The sequence below is a fragment of the Paroedura picta genome, chromosome 4, assembly GCF_049243985.1.
Source record: "Paroedura picta isolate Pp20150507F chromosome 4, Ppicta_v3.0, whole genome shotgun sequence".
NCBI lineage: Eukaryota > Metazoa > Chordata > Lepidosauria > Squamata > Gekkonidae > Paroedura > Paroedura picta.
In genome coordinates, this window is record NC_135372.1 from 113,260,454 (window position 1) to 113,281,002 (window position 20,549).

Below are 20,549 nucleotides of genomic sequence, written 5' to 3' on the forward strand. Positions count from 1 at the left end.
AATAGTAACGGTGGCATGTCAAAGACACACAGTTTATGCTGGAGTAAAATTTATTAGTCTTTATGTTGTTCCTGGAGTTCTGCTTTATTTTTCATTCATTTGTGTCATTTAAGTACAAGTTCCAGGAGTCAGAAGCTTAAAATTGCCAGTGACACATATATATTAAATCCTGGCCCATTATCAGCAGTATGTAAATAGCAGGATCCAAAATAAAATTTATACCAGAGTCAGTTTCTAAGGAAACAGCTTTGATCCATTTGTGTATTTTTAATCTCCCCTTATTGAAAATTGTCATCCATACCTGAGAAGTTTTATTCTGATAAGACAACCAAGGAGGCACTTAAAAGTTTAATGAGAGATTTTAATGGAATTTGCAGTACACAAGCAAAGCAGCTTATTTTCTTTCTCCATTAGTCACCCAAATCAAGCAGTGCAAAAGACTGGTGGCATGTTAAACATGCACCCTCCCCCCACCCAAAAGCCTTATTCATTCACACACATACTATCAGTCCCCTAAGGGACCAGATTCCCATTCCAATTTGATGAAGTGTATTTCCAGATAAAATGTAGGATCCATCAAACTTTTTGGTTCTATTGTGCTACAGCTGTGGTCCCACTTGGCTTTTATGTATGTAGCTCCATGATTCCAAGAATGGTTTTTTCTTTAGTGGCCAAACAGACCTTTCCTTCCTTTTTTACCAGCAGAAAAGCTGGTTGGATCTAACCCATACATTTGCAGTGGGCAAAGGAAGATGTCAGAAGGTAGTATCAACTGAAGTCTGACTGACTGAAAAATACATCTCTCTAAATGTAGAATAAAATGTACCTCCCATTTTAATTTAGAAAAACATTCGGTATACTAGCTAGTTTAACTGGGAGAAAAATTCTTTCCTAGCTTGTTCCTCTGTACACTAATTTTCTACTTGCAGAGAGTTTTTTGATTTAAACAAAGGTGCACTAAAGATGTTGAATACCCCCAACCAGTAGTCTGAAGCAGGAGAACACATTGTTCTATTTAGAATTCCAGTTTACTATACTATTTAGAAACCTCGTTCTGGTACGTCTATCGATCAGGCCACAGGAATGACGTGCACAGAAATAACTCACTAGAAATTATATTGGACTCAGTTTCTTTTTTCAGGGGGTTTGCAAGATTCACCATAATGCAGAGCAAACCCCCGAACCTGACAGCAAAATGATATATAATTTGTAATTTAAACATCTACGATTTGAGGCACCCAGTGTGACATAGTAAATTGCTGAATGAGAGAATAATTCAAACAGCTGCCTCAGATGCAGAGACCTGGCTTTAAAACGTGGTGTTTTGGCATAACATCTATAACATTTGATAAAATTAAACATTACAATTTTCAATATGTTATTATTTTCTTATAACATAATAGAAATTTTATCCTGTATGTTAAAATGATTATCTCCCAAAAATAAATGTGAAATAAAAAAGTGACATAAATTTTCCAAAAACGTAGTTGGAATCTACCACAAAAGATACAAACTCCCACTTCATGAAGTTCTTTTGTCTTCCTCCAGGCATTATTTTATGACACATGAATTCAAGCTTTGGGCACAAATGAAGCCACAGGATAAGAGCTAGTGCAAAAAAGTTCATTCTTTGATTGTCCAGGGATTGCTGTGTTCAAGCTGTCACAGCAATTAAACAAAATAGGAGTTACATTCTTTTCCCTCTGTAGTTTCCCGCTGAAAAATTCAGGAACCACACAATGATCTCACGTATCATCACTGCCTCATCAGTACACTGTCTGCAGCTTGAAATAAAATGACCAAAATGCCCTTGGAAAATAATTGTGGGTTTGAATGTAAACAGCGACAGAATAAGTCAAAACTGATTTGCATTTGATTTTTAGAACTGTAAGGTTTCTTTGTAAAAAAAATGTTTAAAATTTATTTGTAAAAAAAACAATGTTACATAAAAAATCCTTGGCATTCCTTAAAGGCACAATAGAAATTAAGGCAACAGAAGCAGCTTTGGGATATGTCAAATACTGTCTCCTTCTAGTCAGAGACAGTTAACAGCATGTAACTGGTATAATGTATGCAGATATATGCATATATAATAGAAATATTTACTGGCTATATTTCCAATACATTTCAAACTAGAGGAAAAACTCAAAGACTGTTTTTCTTAGTGAATGGCATCAATACATGGTTAAAAAAATCTTTCTATGGCAACCTGTGTACCAGAGGATAAGTGACATACATGATATTCTTGTAATTTAAGTGGCCATGATAATTGAAGTTCTACACAATTCTGTACTAAGAATAATGCACTTGCTGCTAATCTATAAGAAGAAGAAGAAGAAGAAGAAGAAGAGTTTGTTCTTATATGCCGCTTTTCCCTACCCGAAGGAGGCTCAAAGCGGCTTACAGTCGCCTTCCCATTCCTCTCTGACATTAGTGTGATTATTATTTTTTCAAAATATTCAGTGAAGGCTTGTAATCTGAGTAATAAAAACACCAGCTACTTCTGGCTGAAGGAGGACTTTAACTCCTAGAGAGGACAGCTGATGCAGAAGCAGCCATTTTGTCTTGTGTCCTAAATAAATTGTTAAGGCCTAATGTCTCCTCTTTCAGAGCCATCCCTGAGTGCATGTCTTTGGTATCACATGACATTATGTCTGCTATATATATTAGACTACAGAAGCCATACTACTAAATGGCATGTTCACATGTTACATTTAAAAGTGCCTTATCAGCCCTTATCTTTATTACATTCCTCCAGTGTACTTAGGGTCTTTTCTTCCCTCCCATTCTCACAACAAGCTTGTTAGGTGGGTCAGGCTGAGAGACAGTGATTGCCTCAAGGTCACTGAATGAATTTTGTGGCTGAGCTGGGAAATGGGAGCCCTAAAACCTTATCAAGCCTAATGCTTAATCTCGCCCTAGTTGCACAGCATGTGCAAGTGTACAGAAGTGTACAGAATGCAAACGTTTCTGGCCAGAGTAAGTGATCTGACATAGTCATTATTTTCTTAATAGCCAAGAATACTAATAATATATTGCCTGGAAATATACCTTTTCCTAATATATACGTAGATAACTTGAGATACAATACATGCCCAGAGGAATAGGACTCAAACTGTTAATCAGAGAGTGAAGGGTACAAGCCTATTCCATTCCTTTTGTAAATCAAAATAAAAGTATTTGCTTTATGTTGGTTTTTCTGAAGGTAATTTCACAGGGATCAGGCCAACCATCTTGAAGTAGGACACCAGCTGCTTTGGAACTTCAGCCAAGACTGTCTGGGAAAGGGCCTCACGAGGAGCCTGCAAAGGGAAAAGAAAGATATAAGTGCTATTTTATAAACCCTCAGAAACGCCTGTATCCTACATCCTACAATGTGAGGAAAAACAGAAGGCAAGTAAGCTCTTCAATAAAATTAGATTCACTGTGGAATATTCTTTTTTTAATTTAAAAAGGAATACAATAATAATTTTAAAAGAAGAAAAGAGAAATGGCTGATTTAAGGATTTCCAGTTCCGGGCAGTTAGTGCTGGTGATGCAAAATGAGCTGTCCAGATAATGTGGTCCTGGCCAATGATTTCACCCTGCTGGAAAGTATTATATTCAGGTCTGTCATAGGCATTTTAAGGCGCAAAAAAAGACAGATATGGGGAGCTGCTTTAACAGGAAAGCAGCTGAATTTGATGTCATGAAAGGATTCCATGTTCCTTACTAAGCAATGGACAATGTAGATGGTGATATTCTTATGTAGAAAGTGTTTCAGAAACAATTTGGACACTTTCAAAGAGTTCTGAAACAGGAGCATACTGTGCAATACAGCAATGCTGGTAAGATGTGACCGGAGGCAGGAAGGGACCACGGTTTTCCAAAGCTGTGCTTGGAAAGTATTTTTAATCAACTTTTCACAATGTTATTTAAAACAATGAAACACCGACACCCTGCATTCTTAATTGCTCCTGAGACAAATTCCAATCAGATCTCAAACAATCAAAACACAAACTGCAAAATCATAATAATAAAACCAAATATAAAGAATGAAGCTTGTGACCAGCAATGAACCCAACAGCTCAGTGTAGTGGTTAAGAGTGATGGCCTCTACTCTGGAGAGCTGGATTTGATTCCCCATTCCTCCACATGCAGACAGCTGCATGATCTTGGGCTAGTCACCGTTCTGTTATAGCTGTTCTCACAGAGCAGTTTTGTCACTCAGCCCCACCTATTTCACAGGGTGCGTGGGGGGGCGGCGAGCGGCAGACTTTTCCCCTCCCTCTTCTTGTGTCATCCATGGTGCATCCAGGTTACACCTTTAGTGACATTCATCATGCTTAACCATAGCAGGCTTTTCATCCAGAGTTTGCTCTACCCCAACCTTTGCAACTTACATTCTGGAATTTTCTGAAAGGCACAAACTGAACAATATCTCTTGCAGCTGGTTCCCCTGCCAAGGATTTCAGGACACCATCATCTCCATCCAGGAATTCCATGGCCTTGAACTCAGCACTGCCAACTCCAATAATAATAATAGACATGGGCAGTTTTGAGGCATTCACAATGGCTTGCCGGGTTTGGTCCAGATCGGTAATCTCCCCATCTGTGATTATCAGTAAGACGTAGTATTGCTGCAAGGAATTAGATCAGTCAGAACTTCGAAACATAGGTGAAAACAATACAAAAGGAAAAGCACAAAAATGATTAAAATGAGCAGACTCACAGAAGCAGTGTTTTGCTGAGCAGAGTGAGCGGCAAACCTCGAAACATGGTTTATGATTGGAGAAAAGTTTGTTGGTCCATAGAGACGAACTTGTGGTAGTGTCTGGCGATAGGCATCCACAACTCCTTGGACTCCTGAAATGAGAAAACAGAAAGAATTATTGCAAGATATTTATGCACATGAATGCTACATAAACGTGATATTGCTGCAGAACAATCAAGATGTTTGCTGTCAAGTCACAGCTGACTTATGGCTACTTGGTGAGGTTTTCAAGGTGAGAGATATTCAGATGTGGTTTGCCACTGCCTGCCTCTATGACACCATGACCCTGGGCTTTCTTGGTGATCTCCCATCCAACTTTCTAACCAGGGCCTAGTCTGCACACAATAGATAATGCAATTTCAATGCACTTTAGAAGTAGATTTTCCTGTTCCGCGCAGGAAAATCCAGCTGCCAAAGCACATTGAAAGTTTATTATCCTATGTGTGCAGACTAGGCCCAGGATAAGGTGACCGGATTTTAACACTGGCAAAGCGGGACACCATTGACCGGGGGGGGGGGTGTCTTGATTTAAAATGTGGTCTATATGATTAACAAAAAGTTTCATAGAATGCATAGAATGCAAAAATAGTATTGTAATATATATTTTTAAATTTCAACATAAGTACAATTTGCCAGGTACCCCCAGATGCCCCCTCCAAAGGTGGGACAATCTGGTCACCTTAAACCAGGACCAACCTTGCTTAACTTCTGAGATCTGATGAGATCTGGTCATCCTGGGCTATTCAGATCAGGGATCAGAATGTTTATCCACCAAGAAAGGGGATGCAATCACCGTCTTGAAATTTGTACTTGAATTTTGTATAATGTTTCAAGAGCTGCTATAATTAAACCAGGAGCATTTACACTACATACAGAGTACGTATTTATACTAAATACAGATTGTCAAGCTGTCTCTATTACTCATCTCCATTCAGGCGCCAACCTGGAAAATAAAGTATTTGGAGAACAATCCTATGCAGGTACACTAAAATGTAAGCCTCATTATATTCACAGCAGCTGACTCCCAGAAAAGAGTTCTTAGAACTCTAGCCTTTGTGTCTCAAAAAACAGTATTTGTGAATGCTAACAGCTGTAGTGCTGTTTTATTTATTTATTTTATTTTATTTATTTAAATTTTTATTTCGCCCTTCGCTACGGCTCTGGACGGTTTACAGAAAACATTTCAGAACATTTACATGGAACAGTATCAGTATCAATATAACAATATAACAACAATAACATACCAACTAGAACTAGAACAGTATTTTACTAGCAATGCCATTGGAAACAGCAGCACTGCTGAAACCCAACCAAATTTCAATTAAAAAGGGCAGACCACAAAGCTCTTTCTCAACTTTTAACATGAACAATTCTGACCCAGAGGTTTTATATAATTAACATCCCCTATGATAAAATCTCTAAAAAGAACCACAGTTCTATTTGCATATCTTAAGATAATGCCACATACTTCACTATTAACAAAATCTTGTTACTGAACTGACCTTGGCAATAGGGATTTGTAGGATTAAAGTTCAATGCAAATTCGTGTGAGACCTGAGGAATTCAAGAAATCATTTGCAGTCAGATATAAGCAACACTTAAAAATAAATATGCAGCATTAAAAATAAGCAAAAAGACACCTCTTCTAAACACCTTCAGCTATCAGTGGGAGGTAAACCAGCCACAGAGGATTCAATATCATGGTGTGATCACATCAAGACATGAGCTCAGGCAAAGAACCAAGTGCTAGTTATGCCCACTGATCGTCATCAGCAACACTGTCAGAGGACCAAATGTAAGCGTTCCCTGTACATGGAGCATTTTCATAAGTGAGAGCACTAGTTAAACAACATCTTACAGAACTGTCCATAAACAGTCTATCCATAGCCAGAAATGGCAGGTTTGAGGGAAACAATAAACAGCTATAAATTGGACAAAGTTCAAAAAAGCCCATTAAGGGCGAATACTTTAGCCAGCCTGACCACTCCATCAGAGACCTCTGAGCGGAGAATAAATGGCAAATAGGAATTTATTCATAAATCTGTCTACATTAATTATAATTTACTAGGGATTATGGTTTTCTTCTTAAACTATAATGGCTGAGTACCTTTGTTTTTGTGACCTTGACTTTTTCATGTACTGTCTACTAATCAATGTATCTTTCAAAGTTTGACTCTGGTGGGTAGCCATGTTGGTCTGAAGCATTACAACAAAACTGGAGTCCAGGGGCATTTTTAAGACCAATGCTGTTTGTAATGGTTAAAATTGAATAACAATTGAACCCCTGAATAACAATTTAAAAATATATTTATTTATTTATTTATTTATTTAGATTTATATACCGCCCTCCCCGAAGGCTCAGGGCGGTTTACATTAAAACTAATCAACGATATATGAATTAAGAAGCTTACTTTCCAGTCTGGAGGAACCTGAGCACCAAACCCAAAGGCAGGGAACAATTTATCTCTGAAAGAAGAAGGGGGGAAAAGATCAGATATGTTACCTTCATTTTGATTTCCTTGCAGATTCAGTAAAATGAACACAAATTTAAATTCTGCTCCTGTACTTTTGTCTCTTCCTTTAGAAAGAAGTTGAATTCCTGAGCCACAAGAAATCCACTGGAAACACTGGCAGCTATTCATAGAATCACAGAGTTGGAAGGGACCTCCTGCACAATGCAGGAATTCACAACTACCTGCCTACCTACAGTGACCCCAATTTCATGCCCAAATGACCCACACACACACCAAAAAACTCCAGAATCCAGCCCAGCCTGGAGGAAATTCATGCACATGCCTTCCTGCCCACCCACTCACAATCTGCCTAAGTTCATAAAATCAGCATTTCTGTCAGATGACTATCTAGCCTCGGATTAAAAACTTCCAAAGAAGGAGAACCCACCACCTCCCAAGGAAGCCTATTCCAATGAGGAACCACTCTAAACTATCAGAAACGTCTTCTGGATATTTAGCCAAAAATTCTTTTGAATTAATTTCAACCCATTAACAAACCCAAAAACAACAACTATTACAAATTCTTCCCCACAGTTATGTAGTAGCCAGTCTCCTTGCAAGGTGTCTTTTACCTTGAAGGGTTTCACCCTAACAAGGCCAGAATTCTTGTAGCTCTTATTAAAATAGGAATGCCTGCAGCTTCTGGATGGTGATTCAAAATCAGAAACATTCCTTTGTTCTCAAGAACACCAAACAAAAGAACTACACTTTATTGCATGCAGGACTCAATTACACTCCATAAAATAATGCAGTCAGCTAAAAGATGCTAAAGTTAATAAGATGAAGCAACATGAAGCACAACTCATAGAGAGAACCAAATGCAGGTTAACATACGTATCATAATCCTGGATCACATTCCCCACAGCCCAGATGGCGGTGAGATACTCATTTATCCCATTTGGACTGTTGTAGTGAAGAGAATCAGGAGACTTTGGGTCACCATTGGAGCCAGTGAAATCTATACCCACCTGAACAAAGAAAAAGAATAAAATAAAGAACACAAAGAAGGAAAGAAACTATTCTTTTCCAGATAAACATGAGCAGAGGCTCACCATCACTCACACAATTTGCACTCAAGTATACTCAGCACTAATGCAAATTATAACCAAGATATAACCAAAATATACTTGAGAGGTTTTCAGGTGTTAAGTCAAGCATCAGCAGCTTTGCGATTCTAGAAGGTACCAGGATGGGATCCAAAAATTATTCTTTGCTAACAACAGAGTGTTTCTCTGATTCATGGAGCCTCCTGTCACTTCATAGAATTTTGTTCCAGTAGAAGGAGAGTGTTCTGCCAATGGAAGGCTCCACCATTAGTGGAAAAGAACCTTGAGATCCACGTTCCTCCTTTATATTAAACATGTGACTACACAGGAATAATTCAGCAACATCTGTGAACTCCACCTTGGCCAAGTATCAGCTCCCCATTCTAGTAAACAAGCTTTTGTTCAGTATAAGTATCTATGAAGTATTTCAACTTCACAGAAACAAAAGGCAAGTAAATAGATGACCAACTCACGGTGAAATTAATCTGGCAGCCTCCCATTATGTAGTCCAGGAAAGAGTATTCTGTTTCAATCTAAAAAAACAAACCCCAAAACAATAACTGTTACAATTTCTTCCCCATAGTGATAGAGTAGCTAGCCTCCTTGCAAGAAATGTTTTTTACCTTGCAGGATTTCACCCTAACAATGCCAGAATTCTTGTAGCTCTTTTTTTTCCTCTTCTTTTCAGGGTGAATACACTCAAATTCTACCTAAGTGGGAAACATAACAGGAAAATTACTGAGCAAATCCAAGACTTTATACTCTCAACAGAAGCAAAACTATTATTTTTGCTAAGCTTCAACAATTTGGGGTGAAAAGCTAGCCTTCTTAAGGTGCAAATCGACAACAATTTTAACTTCTTTACCATTTACTTTTCACCAAATGCATATGCCAACAGATTGCAACATATTATAGAAAATAGATCTATGCATGCAACAACAATACAAAATATTGAAAAGAGGTTCCTATTGCAACAACATTGTTCTGAGGCTTGATTAAATGCAAAGAGCTTTATATTTTTACCGCAAATGTTGAAAACTTAGTTGTTGTTGTTGTTATGTGCGAAGTCGTGTCTGACCCATCGCGACCCCATGGACAATGATCCTCCAGGCCTTCCTGTCCTCTACCATTCCCCGGAGTCCATTTAAGTTTGCACCTACTGCTTCAGTGAGTCCATCCAGCCACCTCATTCTCTGTAGTCCCCTTCTTCTTTTGCCCTCGATCGCTCCAAGCATTAGGCTCTTCTCCAGGGAGTCCTTCCTTCTCATGAGGTGGCCAAAGTATTTGAGTTTCATCTTCAGGATATGGCCTTCTAAAGAGCAGTCAGGGTTGATCTCCTCTAGGACTGACCGGTTTGTTCGCCTTGCAGTCCAAGGGACTCGCAAGAGTCTTCTCCAGCACCAGAGTTCAAAAGCCTCAATTCTTTGACGCTCGGCCTTCCTTATGTTCCAACTTTCGCAGCCATACATTGCAACTGGGTATACCATAGCCTTGACTAAACACACTTTTGTTGGCAGGGTGATGTCTCTGCTTTTTAGGATGCTGTCTAGATTTGCCATAGCTTTCCTCACCAGGAGCAAGCATCTTTTAATTTCTTTGCTGCAGTCCCCATCTGCGGTGATCTTGGAGCCCAGGAAAATAAAATCTGTCACTATCTCCATTTCTTCCCCATCTATTTGCCAGGAATTGAGAGGGCCGGATGCCATGATCTTTATTTTCTTGATGTTGAGTTTCAAGCCAACTTTTGCACTCTCCTCCTTCACCCGCATCAACAGGCTCTTTAGTTCCTCTTCACTTTCTGCCATTAGAGTGGTATCATCTGCATATCTGAGGTTGCTGATATTTCTCCCTGCAATCTTGATCCCAATTTGTGACTCCTCTAATCCCGCATTTCTCATGATGTGCTCTGCATACAAGTTAAATAGGCAAGGCGACAGTATACAGCCTTGCCGAACTCCTTTCTCAATTTTGAACCAGTTAGTGACTCCATGTTCAGTTCTCACTGTTGCTTCTTGACCTGCATATAAATTTCTCAAGAGACAAATAAGATGCTCTGGTATTCCCATCTCTTTAAGAACTTGCCACAATTTATTGTGCTCCACACAATCAAAGGCTTTAGCATAGTCAATGAAGCAGAAGTAGACGTTCTTCTGGTACTCCCTAGCTTTCTCCATGGAAAACTTAGTAAAAACTGAAAAAATGAATCTCTGATAAAGAGCACAGGTTTATGAGGGATAACACAAAGAAGAGAGGCTCACTATTTAATCTATGTTGCTTTCCGTATGTGGAGTCTTGTATAGTTTCCCTGGTGTTGCTGCTAATTCAGTGTAACAACAGGATTGCCAACCATTAGAATTGCCAACCTACAGTTAGTAGCTGGAGATCTCCTGCTATTACAATTGGTCTCCAGATAACAAAGATCAGCTCACCTGGAGAAAATGGCCGCTTTGGAAGCCGGGCTCTATGGCATCGTACCCCATTCAAGCCCCTCCCCTCCACAAACCTCAACTCTTCAAGCTAGAGAAAATGGCCACTTTGGAAGGTGGACTCTTAAGACATGGTTTATCTATATAATGCTAATTTTAAAAGAAAAGAAAAATCCTCTGCAGTATGGAGAGGAAATGGCTACCATGAGGAAATGACCGCTATGCTTGGTCATCCAAACTTTTCCATCCCACATGGTTTTGCTGTGATCTTTCCCAAAACATTGGAATGTGCTAGATCATTACAATAAGCAATGGGTTTCCCTAATAGAGGGGCCCCCAACCTTTCTGAATCTGTGGTCGGTCTCCAGAATGCTGACACAGGTAGGGGACACAACCACAGGAGGCAGAGCCACACACAGGCCCAGAGGAAGCCCAAGTACAGGGAAGATGAGACATAAGTTAAACAATGCATTGGGAAAGAGGAGAATACCAATGTAGCTGCCACTGAAGCAGTTATCCTGAAAGGGCAATGAAAAGCTGCTTTAGGCAAGAGCCTACTTTCTAAAAACACTTGACAGGTACAAAAAAGGCTGTCTGTAGGCACTATGATGACCAGAAGATGACCACCACCACCCCGTGCTCTAATGAATAAAATTAGGAAAGGAGTCTGCTTTGGTTGAAAGGGCAGTGTAGAAATTCAAATAAATAGGTTAGAAAAATTAAAACATAAAGGAAAAGCTCACCGGAGAGCCGCCACCTGCCTTCTGCAGTTGGGATAGGTTAGTTTCAAAACTACCTATCAAATCATGTGACCCATCACTATCATAATCTGTACAGTGTACCTGAAAGGAAAGAAACAGCAGGAAATGGACAAAGAGAATTTTACAATGAGAAAATACTGCTTCTCACCACTTGGTCTCTTGCTTCCAACAGCTTTGCAGTGACGCATGTGAATTCCCCTATTAAATCTGAACTGCTGCTGTCATCCATATCACTAACTGATACCTGATAGCAAAAGAGATACCCAAGTATGAGTCCTTGAAAAGAGGCAGCGGTACTCACCTGTCTAGTTTGCAACGAAACAGCAATTCATAGACAAAGCAAAATAAAAAATGGAAAGAAGGCTACTCCAAGGCTAAAGGGAGAGACAATTCAGCTGTAGAAAATAAAGCACTCAAATGAAACACAGAAGCACAAACTAAGCCTTGAGTGTGCCGTTTGTAAGAGGAACTTTTAAGGAGAAATCATTGGAACTATCAGATAGCACACCGATAGCAGAAAGGAGCCTTAACATGGAAATATGTTAAGACTAAACTATAGAATCCAAAGTTCTCATTTGTTTGAAGAACTTTGCATGAATAGACTTTCCTAAATAGATTCACATGCATAAACCTGCAAAGCTCATTCTCAAAAACCAAATGAAACGTGACCTGAGTGTCCATACTAAGTCAATAAATTAGTATGCGGTTAGAAAAAGAAGGAATACTGGACTCAAGCATAGTGCTATGGATTTGGGGCTCAAGAAATTTGCATGAAGGTTGCCCTTTAAAATAAAAGTGTCTTTAACTCTTGTACTTGCTCAACTGCAACACAATGAAAATGCAGCAGACTGGATTTAACCCTTCTATGAACAGAGAGATTGTGCAGAAGAGATCTACTAGCTACTTTTCAGCATAGCATAATCCATTTTGTCAGGCTCAGGAGACCTCAAGCAGACATAGGATGCAAGGTAAGCACTGCAGCAAAAGGAAGCTGCCAGGTATTACTCCAAACAAGCACACTTTTGTTTCTTTCAGGCAAGAGGGGTTGAGTTCCTCCTTCCTTCTAAATAAATTTCCTTGGAGGCAATGCAAGTCCTATGAATAGCTATATAGCCAGCCACCATTCAATGAAGCCTGATTATGACTGCAACCCACTGGGTAAAAAACACACAAGCCAATAGTGTCCATTTTATATAGTCACCATAAATTACTAGTTTAAAAAGCAAGCCTTTCAGCATGGGAGAAAAAAGCCTTCTGTTTCCTCAAGAAATATACGTAAAATGCAATCCTAGCCATCCGTTGAAAACCCATGCATTCACTAAACTGGTGACAGGAAAATTGCCAAACTGCAGATCTGATTAACCCAGGCACGAGGTACATCCCAGGGGTTAAGAGTTTGGCTGTTTAGTCCCATAATCCCATAACTAACAAGCCAGAATCACTTTTGTTCTGCATGGATTAATTCCAGTTTTCTGAGAGTCAATGTATCACAAAGCTAAGACAGTTCCACTCAAAAGACTGTCATGCCTGTGTCCCCCAAGACAGGAAATAAACGTTGGCAGTTATTTGTTCACTAGTGGATGACTGAATGGAAACTTCTGTATCTCAACCAGCCTAGAGGTCAAGTATAGAGGAAGACAGAAAAGGCCCCAGAATAACTATCTGGACATCTCCTAGAAAGTCACAGAATCTTTCACTACCCTCTGGGAATGTTCAAGTAGGTAAGAGGTACAGAAACCTTGCAGGAAGCTCAATTTTCACCTGCCAGAGCTCTGCCACATCATTTTGCAATTTCATCTAACTTACTGGGTTCAATTTTTGTCTGACAGCCCAATGCAATCCATTCTACCACATCCAAAGCACAATCTGATCCAAGCTCAATTAAAAGCCAAATCACCCAACCACGCTTAAAAGGAAGGCTTGAAACTAAAACACAGCCGAAAGGATCATCAACATTAATTTTCCCCTCCTGATCATGAGAAACAATTTGCCCTTAAGTGGAAGCTGGGCATCTTTGTTTTACTCAAGGGAACCTAGCATTCTGCTTCAAATATATGATCCCAATTCTCCTGAGTATCCTTAACTAATTAGGATATGTAGCCTATGATGCAACTGCCACCTCTCCAAGTGCCTTTCAAGATCAAGGAAATGGATCCCTATAGACCTCTTCTGTTGACCAGGAGCTCAAAGGGGGAAGGGGAACTGAACTTTACATAGAGGACTGAAGAAAGTCAACGCTTCATATTTGTGCTGAAGGTTCTTCTAAGACTTTCCTGAATGAGGTATCAGCTTACATAGAAGGGTGCACAATATATCAAAAAGCAACATTTGAGAGCATCAAATAATTAAGCTTATTAGGCAAATAAACAAGTTGTTCTGAGGTAAAATAAGAAAAAAGGAAGTGGAAGCGAATCACTGTACTTTAGAATGTTTTGGTATGAAAATTCTCTTTCTGTGAATTAGACACCAAAAAACTTAACTTTTCAAAACCAGACCAGGGGCCTACAAATGACATTCTGGTACACTCAGGTCATAATTTCATGCTGCCCTTCAGAACTAACAATGTTGCAAGACTTACTCTGAAAAATGCAAGTTGATATTTGAGTCTTCATGATCTTGATCTTCAAGAAAAACATATTTCTTAAGAGTGTAAGATTTCATTTTGAAAACTAATAAACAATGTTACTTTCAGGCACTGGTGTTGTCAGCAATGAATATTTATAAACACTATGACCTAGACTGAAATAGTATAGGCTATAGTCAAATAAATTCTCAGGAGCTTAAACAACAAGAAAAAGATTCTTGCTTGTTCAAGTGACGAATGTAAGGAATGCTTCATAATGCTGCTATTCCCAGCATTATCACTCTACTGCAACATATTTCTGGGAAACAAAGGGGGAATGGGAAAAGGGGAACAACACACTTATCAAATAAGAAAATAAACAAATAATGTGAAATCAATTTGTGCTTTAGGTATTCATTTACAGGTTGGCATTATTTATTATTTGAAGAAAAAGAAGAGTTGGTTCTTATATGCCGCTTTTCCCTTCCTGAAGGAGTCTCAAAGTGGCTTATATTTGCTTTTTCTTTCCTCTCCCCACAACAGACACCCTGTGGGGTGGGTGAGGCTGAGAGAGCGCTGATATCACTGCTCAGTCAGAACAGTTTTATCAGTGCTGTGGCGAGCCCAAGGTCACCCAGCTGGCTGCATGTGGGGGAGTGCAGAATCGAACCCGGCATGCTAGATTAGAAGTCCGCACTCCTAACCACTACACCAAACCAGAATCAAACCAAATTGCAACTAAAAGGTTTTGGATTTAAATTGCCTAACTTGTTTTTAAAAGCACTGCAAAAATTAAATTATCACTGTCACCTTGATTGGTGTATTGAAGTCACCACTACAAAATGTCTGCAGAGGGACACTGAACTTTCGCCAGCAAGGATTTAAATTGTTCTTGATCACCTACAAAATAAAAATTCCAACATTAGTCAAGCTTGACACAACTCAAGAGTATAAAAGGCACAAGCATCCTCCATATAGAACCTTTGTTGCTAAATCACATTTTAGGGACAGGGAACCACAAGAACTGAATGGGAGGCAAACTGGTAGTCTGAAGCATGAGCAGTGAAACTGGGGAAGTCACTCCGATTCTGCTAATGAAAGAGAAGCCAGGTTTAGATCCAACCATGTCCCATTAGTCCATTTCAACTGATAACTGAACCTGAGAAAACTTTGTTTGCTACATCAACTTAATATCTGCAGCAGTGCCAAATTTGTGATCTCCTTCCAGATATCCCTATTGGCTTGCTCAGCTATGAGGAATCAACATATTCTTTTGCCTTCTATAGCTGTAAGTCAAATACCCTACTCTCTTATAACTAATCAGAAGCACTAAATTCATTAGGAAAGCTTGAGAGAAAAGACATTTGAAGGCCAAATGTAAGAATGCTGCTGGAGATCAATCCAAGGATTCAGTTAGTCCAACAACCAGTTTCCAAGAATGGTCAGCCAGATGCCTCCAAAGAGGCACACATTCAGATTAGGAGATTAACTGCCCTCACATGATAGTACTAATGGATTCTGATATTTAAAGGAATATTTCTCAAGCAGGTTCCATTTAGTCCTCAGAACTAATACTTAGATTCAGCTATCCTCCATGAACCCCTTTAAAGGCCATTTAACATAACAGACCACCATCTTCTATGGCAGTAAATTTTGTGAGATATTGTGTGAAGAAACTCTGTTCCACTCTAATACGAGAGGGGACAGTCACCACATGCTTTTTCTGTATCATTCTATATCATTCATAATTTTTATCATCCTCCATGATGTCTCTTCTCAGTTGTATTTCTAAACTAAGCCTTTCCTCATAGAAAAAGGTGCTTAAATCTGCTGATTGTTTAGATGTTTCTTATCCCTGCCTTTTCCAGTGCAGCAACAATAACCTTTTTGAGACGGAGAAATTCAAACTGCAGAACACAATCCAAATGAAGCATTATGATATAAAAAATGACTAAGGAAAAGCAGCAGAAACTCAGTTTTTATCAATTCAAAAACACATATTATGCACACACACATCCTCCTTATTTAGATACAACAGCTCATTATATATAAAAAGGTTAAATTTCTTGTAGAAATCCTACCTCTGAGCGGTAGACAAGCTGCCATTTTCCACTCTCGCTCTGTTTATAAAACTCCAAAAATGGATCAGATTTGCCCAGAAAATCCTGTTGAGAAAGAAGTGCCTCATTCTTCAGTCAAATAGGTCAGAAGGCAGTATAACTACTCTCAACTAAGGTAAGGTATTAAGTGTATTGTATACTATGACCCACGTTAGAGTTGCATGCCTCTGTTGGAAATATGTAAACCGGAGAAATACCATTTTATAAAGCTATCTACATTCTTTCCATGTTCAAGTATATAGGAAGGCCAGAATAATCACAACTTAAGGAACAGCCTTATTCTTCACTGTTGCCCCAGCCATGTGAAAAACATGAGTGGTGTGTGCCAAACCCCTTTATTAACTCTTTTCCAAGTCTAAAAATATTTCCTTTCCCACAGGTTAATCTTTGGCCCAATTCCTTGCAGAACTTGCTTTTAATATCTAAGTTTTGCAATCTATTGTTCATTTTATTATGTTCCTCTTTTAAATGTAAAAGCTTATTGTATATCTCACTGTTTTATGGTTGCGAGCTGGTGTGGCATGGCGGTCTGAATGACAGACTATGAGTAGGGAGACCCGGATACAAATCTCCACCCAGACATGAAGCTCATTAGGTAGATCTTGGGTGAATAACTCTCAGCCTAACTTGCCTCAAAGGAGTGGTGAGAGGATAAGACTGAGGAAGGGAGAACTGGATTATTTTCTTGGTGTGTTTATCACGGTACACCACTTTTGAGATTATCTAGAAAGCACCGTAGAAATATTTATCAATAAGGCTCTGAATACAGGGATATAAAACTATAATGTCACAAGCAAATTGTTAAAATAAAACAAAACTTTCAGGTTTATCCCAGAGATGCTTTTTCTGCTGGTGGGGAGTGAGAACCGGTGTGGCATAATGATTAGGATAGAATCTGGGAGACCCGGATTCAAATCCCTACTCTGCCATGGAAGCTTGCTGGGTGACCTTGGGCCAGTAACATGCACTGAGATTAGACAACCTCAGAGAATTGTTGTGAGGAAAATGGGAAGAGATGAGGAAGATGACAATTGGTTTGGGTCCTTCCCCATTGGGGAGAAAGGTGAGGTATAAAAAAATGTCTTCAAAATTACTTGTTATGGGTTTGCCTCTGAGAAGAAATCTAAGAAATGGCAACGACACTCATTTTCAGTTGAAATACTGACTGCAGGTGTAAAAAGGTTACATTCTGGACCTCAGTTACCTTTTTGTCCAAATTCCGAGCCTCAATTTCCATGGATACAACCCTGGTGTCCTTAATCTCATCTGCAGAAATCTGAAGAGAAGAAAATGTTTCCCAGCACTTTTTCAAAATAATATTATTTAAAGAATGCATCATTTGCAACACGAAATATTTGTTCAAACTATTCAGAAATACAATTAATAACCAAACATATCAATGTACTTCACAATAAATTTAACCAAGGGAAGCATTTCTAAACAGAACATAAGAAATTAAAACAATGGCAGAAAAGAGACTAGGAACATCATGTGGGATATTTCCTTGACAGTATTTCTGGCAGGCTGGATCTTCTCTATGTACAGTGATGGAAACAGTATCAGCTAGGTATGGAGGGGGTTACAATCAGAGTAGTTCAGTAGTGGAATAGGCTGCTTAAGGAATTGAGCTCCTCCTCACTGGCAGTCTTTAGGCATCAGCTGGACAGATACTTATCATGGATGCTTTAGGCTGAACCTAAATTGAATAGGTGGTTGGACTAGATGACCTATATAGACCCTTCCAACTCTATGATTCTCTGAAGGGTTTTTTTGAAAGGTTTTATCCAAATGACTAGAAGCCACATACATTCAAAAATATGATGAGCAACTTCTGGAAAAGCTGTGATGTTTAAGAAAATGAGAATTACTGGGTTCAGAGTCTACATGTTATACACAGTGGCCTGCATCCAACCATGTATATACAGAATACTGAATCTCTTTTCCTCCTCTTGTTACTGCAGCCTCTTAAGATCACAGAAAAATCTGTGTGAGATCTATGAGGTACCCTAGCTGAAATGCTGAGCAGGGAAAGGGAAGAGGGTGATATCACTCTATCGTTTGCAAGCACAGTTTTGCTGACAGAAGAAAAAGTAGGATGACTGGAAGAAGATGTAGAAATAGATATTAATACAGATATTAACACAAGATTGGGTAGAATCCATTGGAGTTGGCTCCAAAGGTGCTTTGCTGTCAGCCTAATGAAGCTTGCACTAGCAAACTGAAGTAGCCATAAAATTTACTTCTTAAATTCATTCGTAAGTTTTAAATATTAGGGTTCTTACTGTAATGGTGCCTTTTCCTGCAGGTTTTCCTTTCTTCAGTTCTAAAGGTCGAATTATCGTTTTGCTTGACACAATCTAGAGACCAATTAAAAACTTGTACAGGTTAGGGAAGCCACAAGAAATAAAGCATTATAGTTGCCCTATGAAGTTTTATACAGCAAATCTGAGATTCATTAGCTCTTTGAAATATACAAAGTTATTTTCTTAAGACATCTATCATTAGTCGAAACTCAAAAGCAGACACTTAGCTACAGTGTGATGTTATGCTACCTTAGCGTAAGATCTTAATTTGCTATATTGAGTGTATATTAACATAGCAAATTAAGATCATACACTCATGTAGCATAACATCACACTGTCAACCTGATCAAACTCCAATTGGAACTGATGTGTGAATGCAGGTGTCTGGAGAACTGGAGTTTATTTATTTCCTATAAACAAGGATACTAAAGCTCAGTTTAATCCCAGCTTAGAATCCTAGGCTGAATTTGCACTGGGTTTTTTATTCCAGGTGACTCCGAGTTTTAAAAAAGTCATCTCCACGTTATTCAATTTCCATTTTGATATTTAGTGCTTTAAATTTTCCCTCTGGAACGTCTATGATTGATCCATGGTGACACCACCTTTCCCCCGCAATATCCAGGAGCAGATATAACTCACTACATTTGAGAAAACAGCTCCGAAAGATCCAATATTAAGTGTATATCTCTGCGTTTTGCCAGATTAACTCCCTTCCCATCCCCCGCGCCTCCAACACTGACATAGCAAAGCAATCTGTTGCTGATTGGTCAGGGCATAAGTTCAAAGACTGCCTGGTTCCCGGTTGCCATTCCCTCGCAAGACTTATTTTTGCCCTCATTTGTTCCAAGCCTACCTACACTTCTAGTTGCCACGATTTGCCTTTCGGATTGTCTTTCCTTCCCTCATTCTCACCCCTGCCTCACAGGAAGAGAAAAATAAACAAGCAGCCTCATGCTCCATTCTCCCCCACCTCCGCTTGCTTTGGCTGTAGAGTCGGGAGACGAACAGCAGAAAATAAACCCCTCTCCAGCCTTGTGCTCCTTCAATGCCTGCTGGAGCTTCATGACCACTGTTCCCCTCCCTCCTCTTAGCTTCCCCAATCAAGTGGGAAGGAGAGAACAGCCACACAATTAAATGTAGAATGCAGTCTTTTTAAATCTGGGGAAAAGGCAGGAGGAAAACCCGGATTCAAATAGATCTGAATTCGGCAGGATTGACAACCGGGGGAGGGGGGGAGGAATAAGTGCAGAACCAGCCCTGGTTTGCAGGGAGTAAGCAAATACCAAGGGGCCCAGTAGACATCAATTGTCATGGCAAACTGCAGTCTGATCAAACTAAAAAGTGTGAATCAGCCTCTGCTTACACCAGAGCAGGAGGAATGGGAACACACAAGCCCAGAAAACAAGCTGTCCTCATGTCTGATGCCAACAAATCTCTGTAAAATCTCTGTCAGGCTATCTGAAGGTTTCTTCGCATTTTAATGATGAGATTGAGAATAATACTATCATGGAATTAGTTACATATGAACAATCATATCAACACAGATAAGTGGTTTAAAGCTGCTAAAGACTTCTGCCTGTCACATCCGAGCTAACGTCCTTGTAATAAATAAGGCTCAGGGAACCTGTTCCAAAAAAGGAAGAGAAATGTACAACTACTTCTGTCCTTAACATTTTAAAACTTCCTGGTACTTCAGTTTCTCTTTCCACATATAGGACTAAACTACATATAAAATGTATACAAGCTAACCATGAGGTGATTTTTGTTATACCTGTCCCAATGTGCACTCAACTCCTCCAAGATAGTCATCATCATTTAAGTTGTAAGATTTGTTATCAATGTCATAAACTCCAAATTTCAGATTCTGCACTTTTTCAAAATAATAATCAATCAGCAGCTTCTTCGAAAACTGAGGATTTTGACAGTTCTTTATTTTCTCAGTACGATCCAACTGTGGTAAGAAGAAAGATGATGAAAAATCTTAATTAGTAACCACATTTTCTCATAGACACATAGTTTACACACTTCTAAACTAAATTTCTTTCAGTATATGTAAGTACATGC

General features: G+C 39.2%; 1 protein-coding gene across 5 annotated transcripts in view; it reads right to left on the reverse strand.

Moving 5' to 3' along the window:
- Positions 1 to 340: 340 nt before the first annotated feature.
- Positions 341 to 20,549, reverse strand: part of CPNE1 (copine 1) — a 58,956-nt gene continuing 38,747 nt past the window's right edge. For 4 of the 5 annotated variants that reach the window (XM_077335192.1, XM_077335191.1, XM_077335194.1 and 1 more), the window contains 14 exons: positions 20,257 to 20,436; positions 18,465 to 18,539; positions 17,387 to 17,458; positions 16,144 to 16,227; positions 14,873 to 14,962; positions 11,482 to 11,580; positions 8,936 to 9,022; positions 8,786 to 8,845; positions 8,101 to 8,234; positions 7,165 to 7,219; positions 6,256 to 6,307; positions 4,712 to 4,845; positions 4,383 to 4,619; positions 341 to 3,302 (listed from right to left, as the gene is read on the reverse strand). In XM_077335192.1, the coding sequence (XP_077191307.1) occupies positions 3,186 to 3,302; positions 4,383 to 4,619; positions 4,712 to 4,845; positions 6,256 to 6,307; positions 7,165 to 7,219; positions 8,101 to 8,234; positions 8,786 to 8,845; positions 8,936 to 9,022; positions 11,482 to 11,580; positions 14,873 to 14,962; positions 16,144 to 16,227; positions 17,387 to 17,458; positions 18,465 to 18,539; positions 20,257 to 20,436 (1,476 nt within the window). In that variant the 3' untranslated portion in view covers positions 341 to 3,185. Of the gene's footprint in view, positions 3,303 to 4,382; positions 4,620 to 4,711; positions 4,846 to 6,255; positions 6,308 to 7,164; positions 7,220 to 8,100; positions 8,235 to 8,785; positions 8,846 to 8,935; positions 9,023 to 11,481; positions 11,581 to 11,647; positions 11,744 to 14,872; positions 14,963 to 16,143; positions 16,228 to 17,386; positions 17,459 to 18,464; positions 18,540 to 20,256; positions 20,437 to 20,549 lie in introns of all 5 variants that reach the window. The other variant, XM_077335195.1, reaches the window with a different exon arrangement.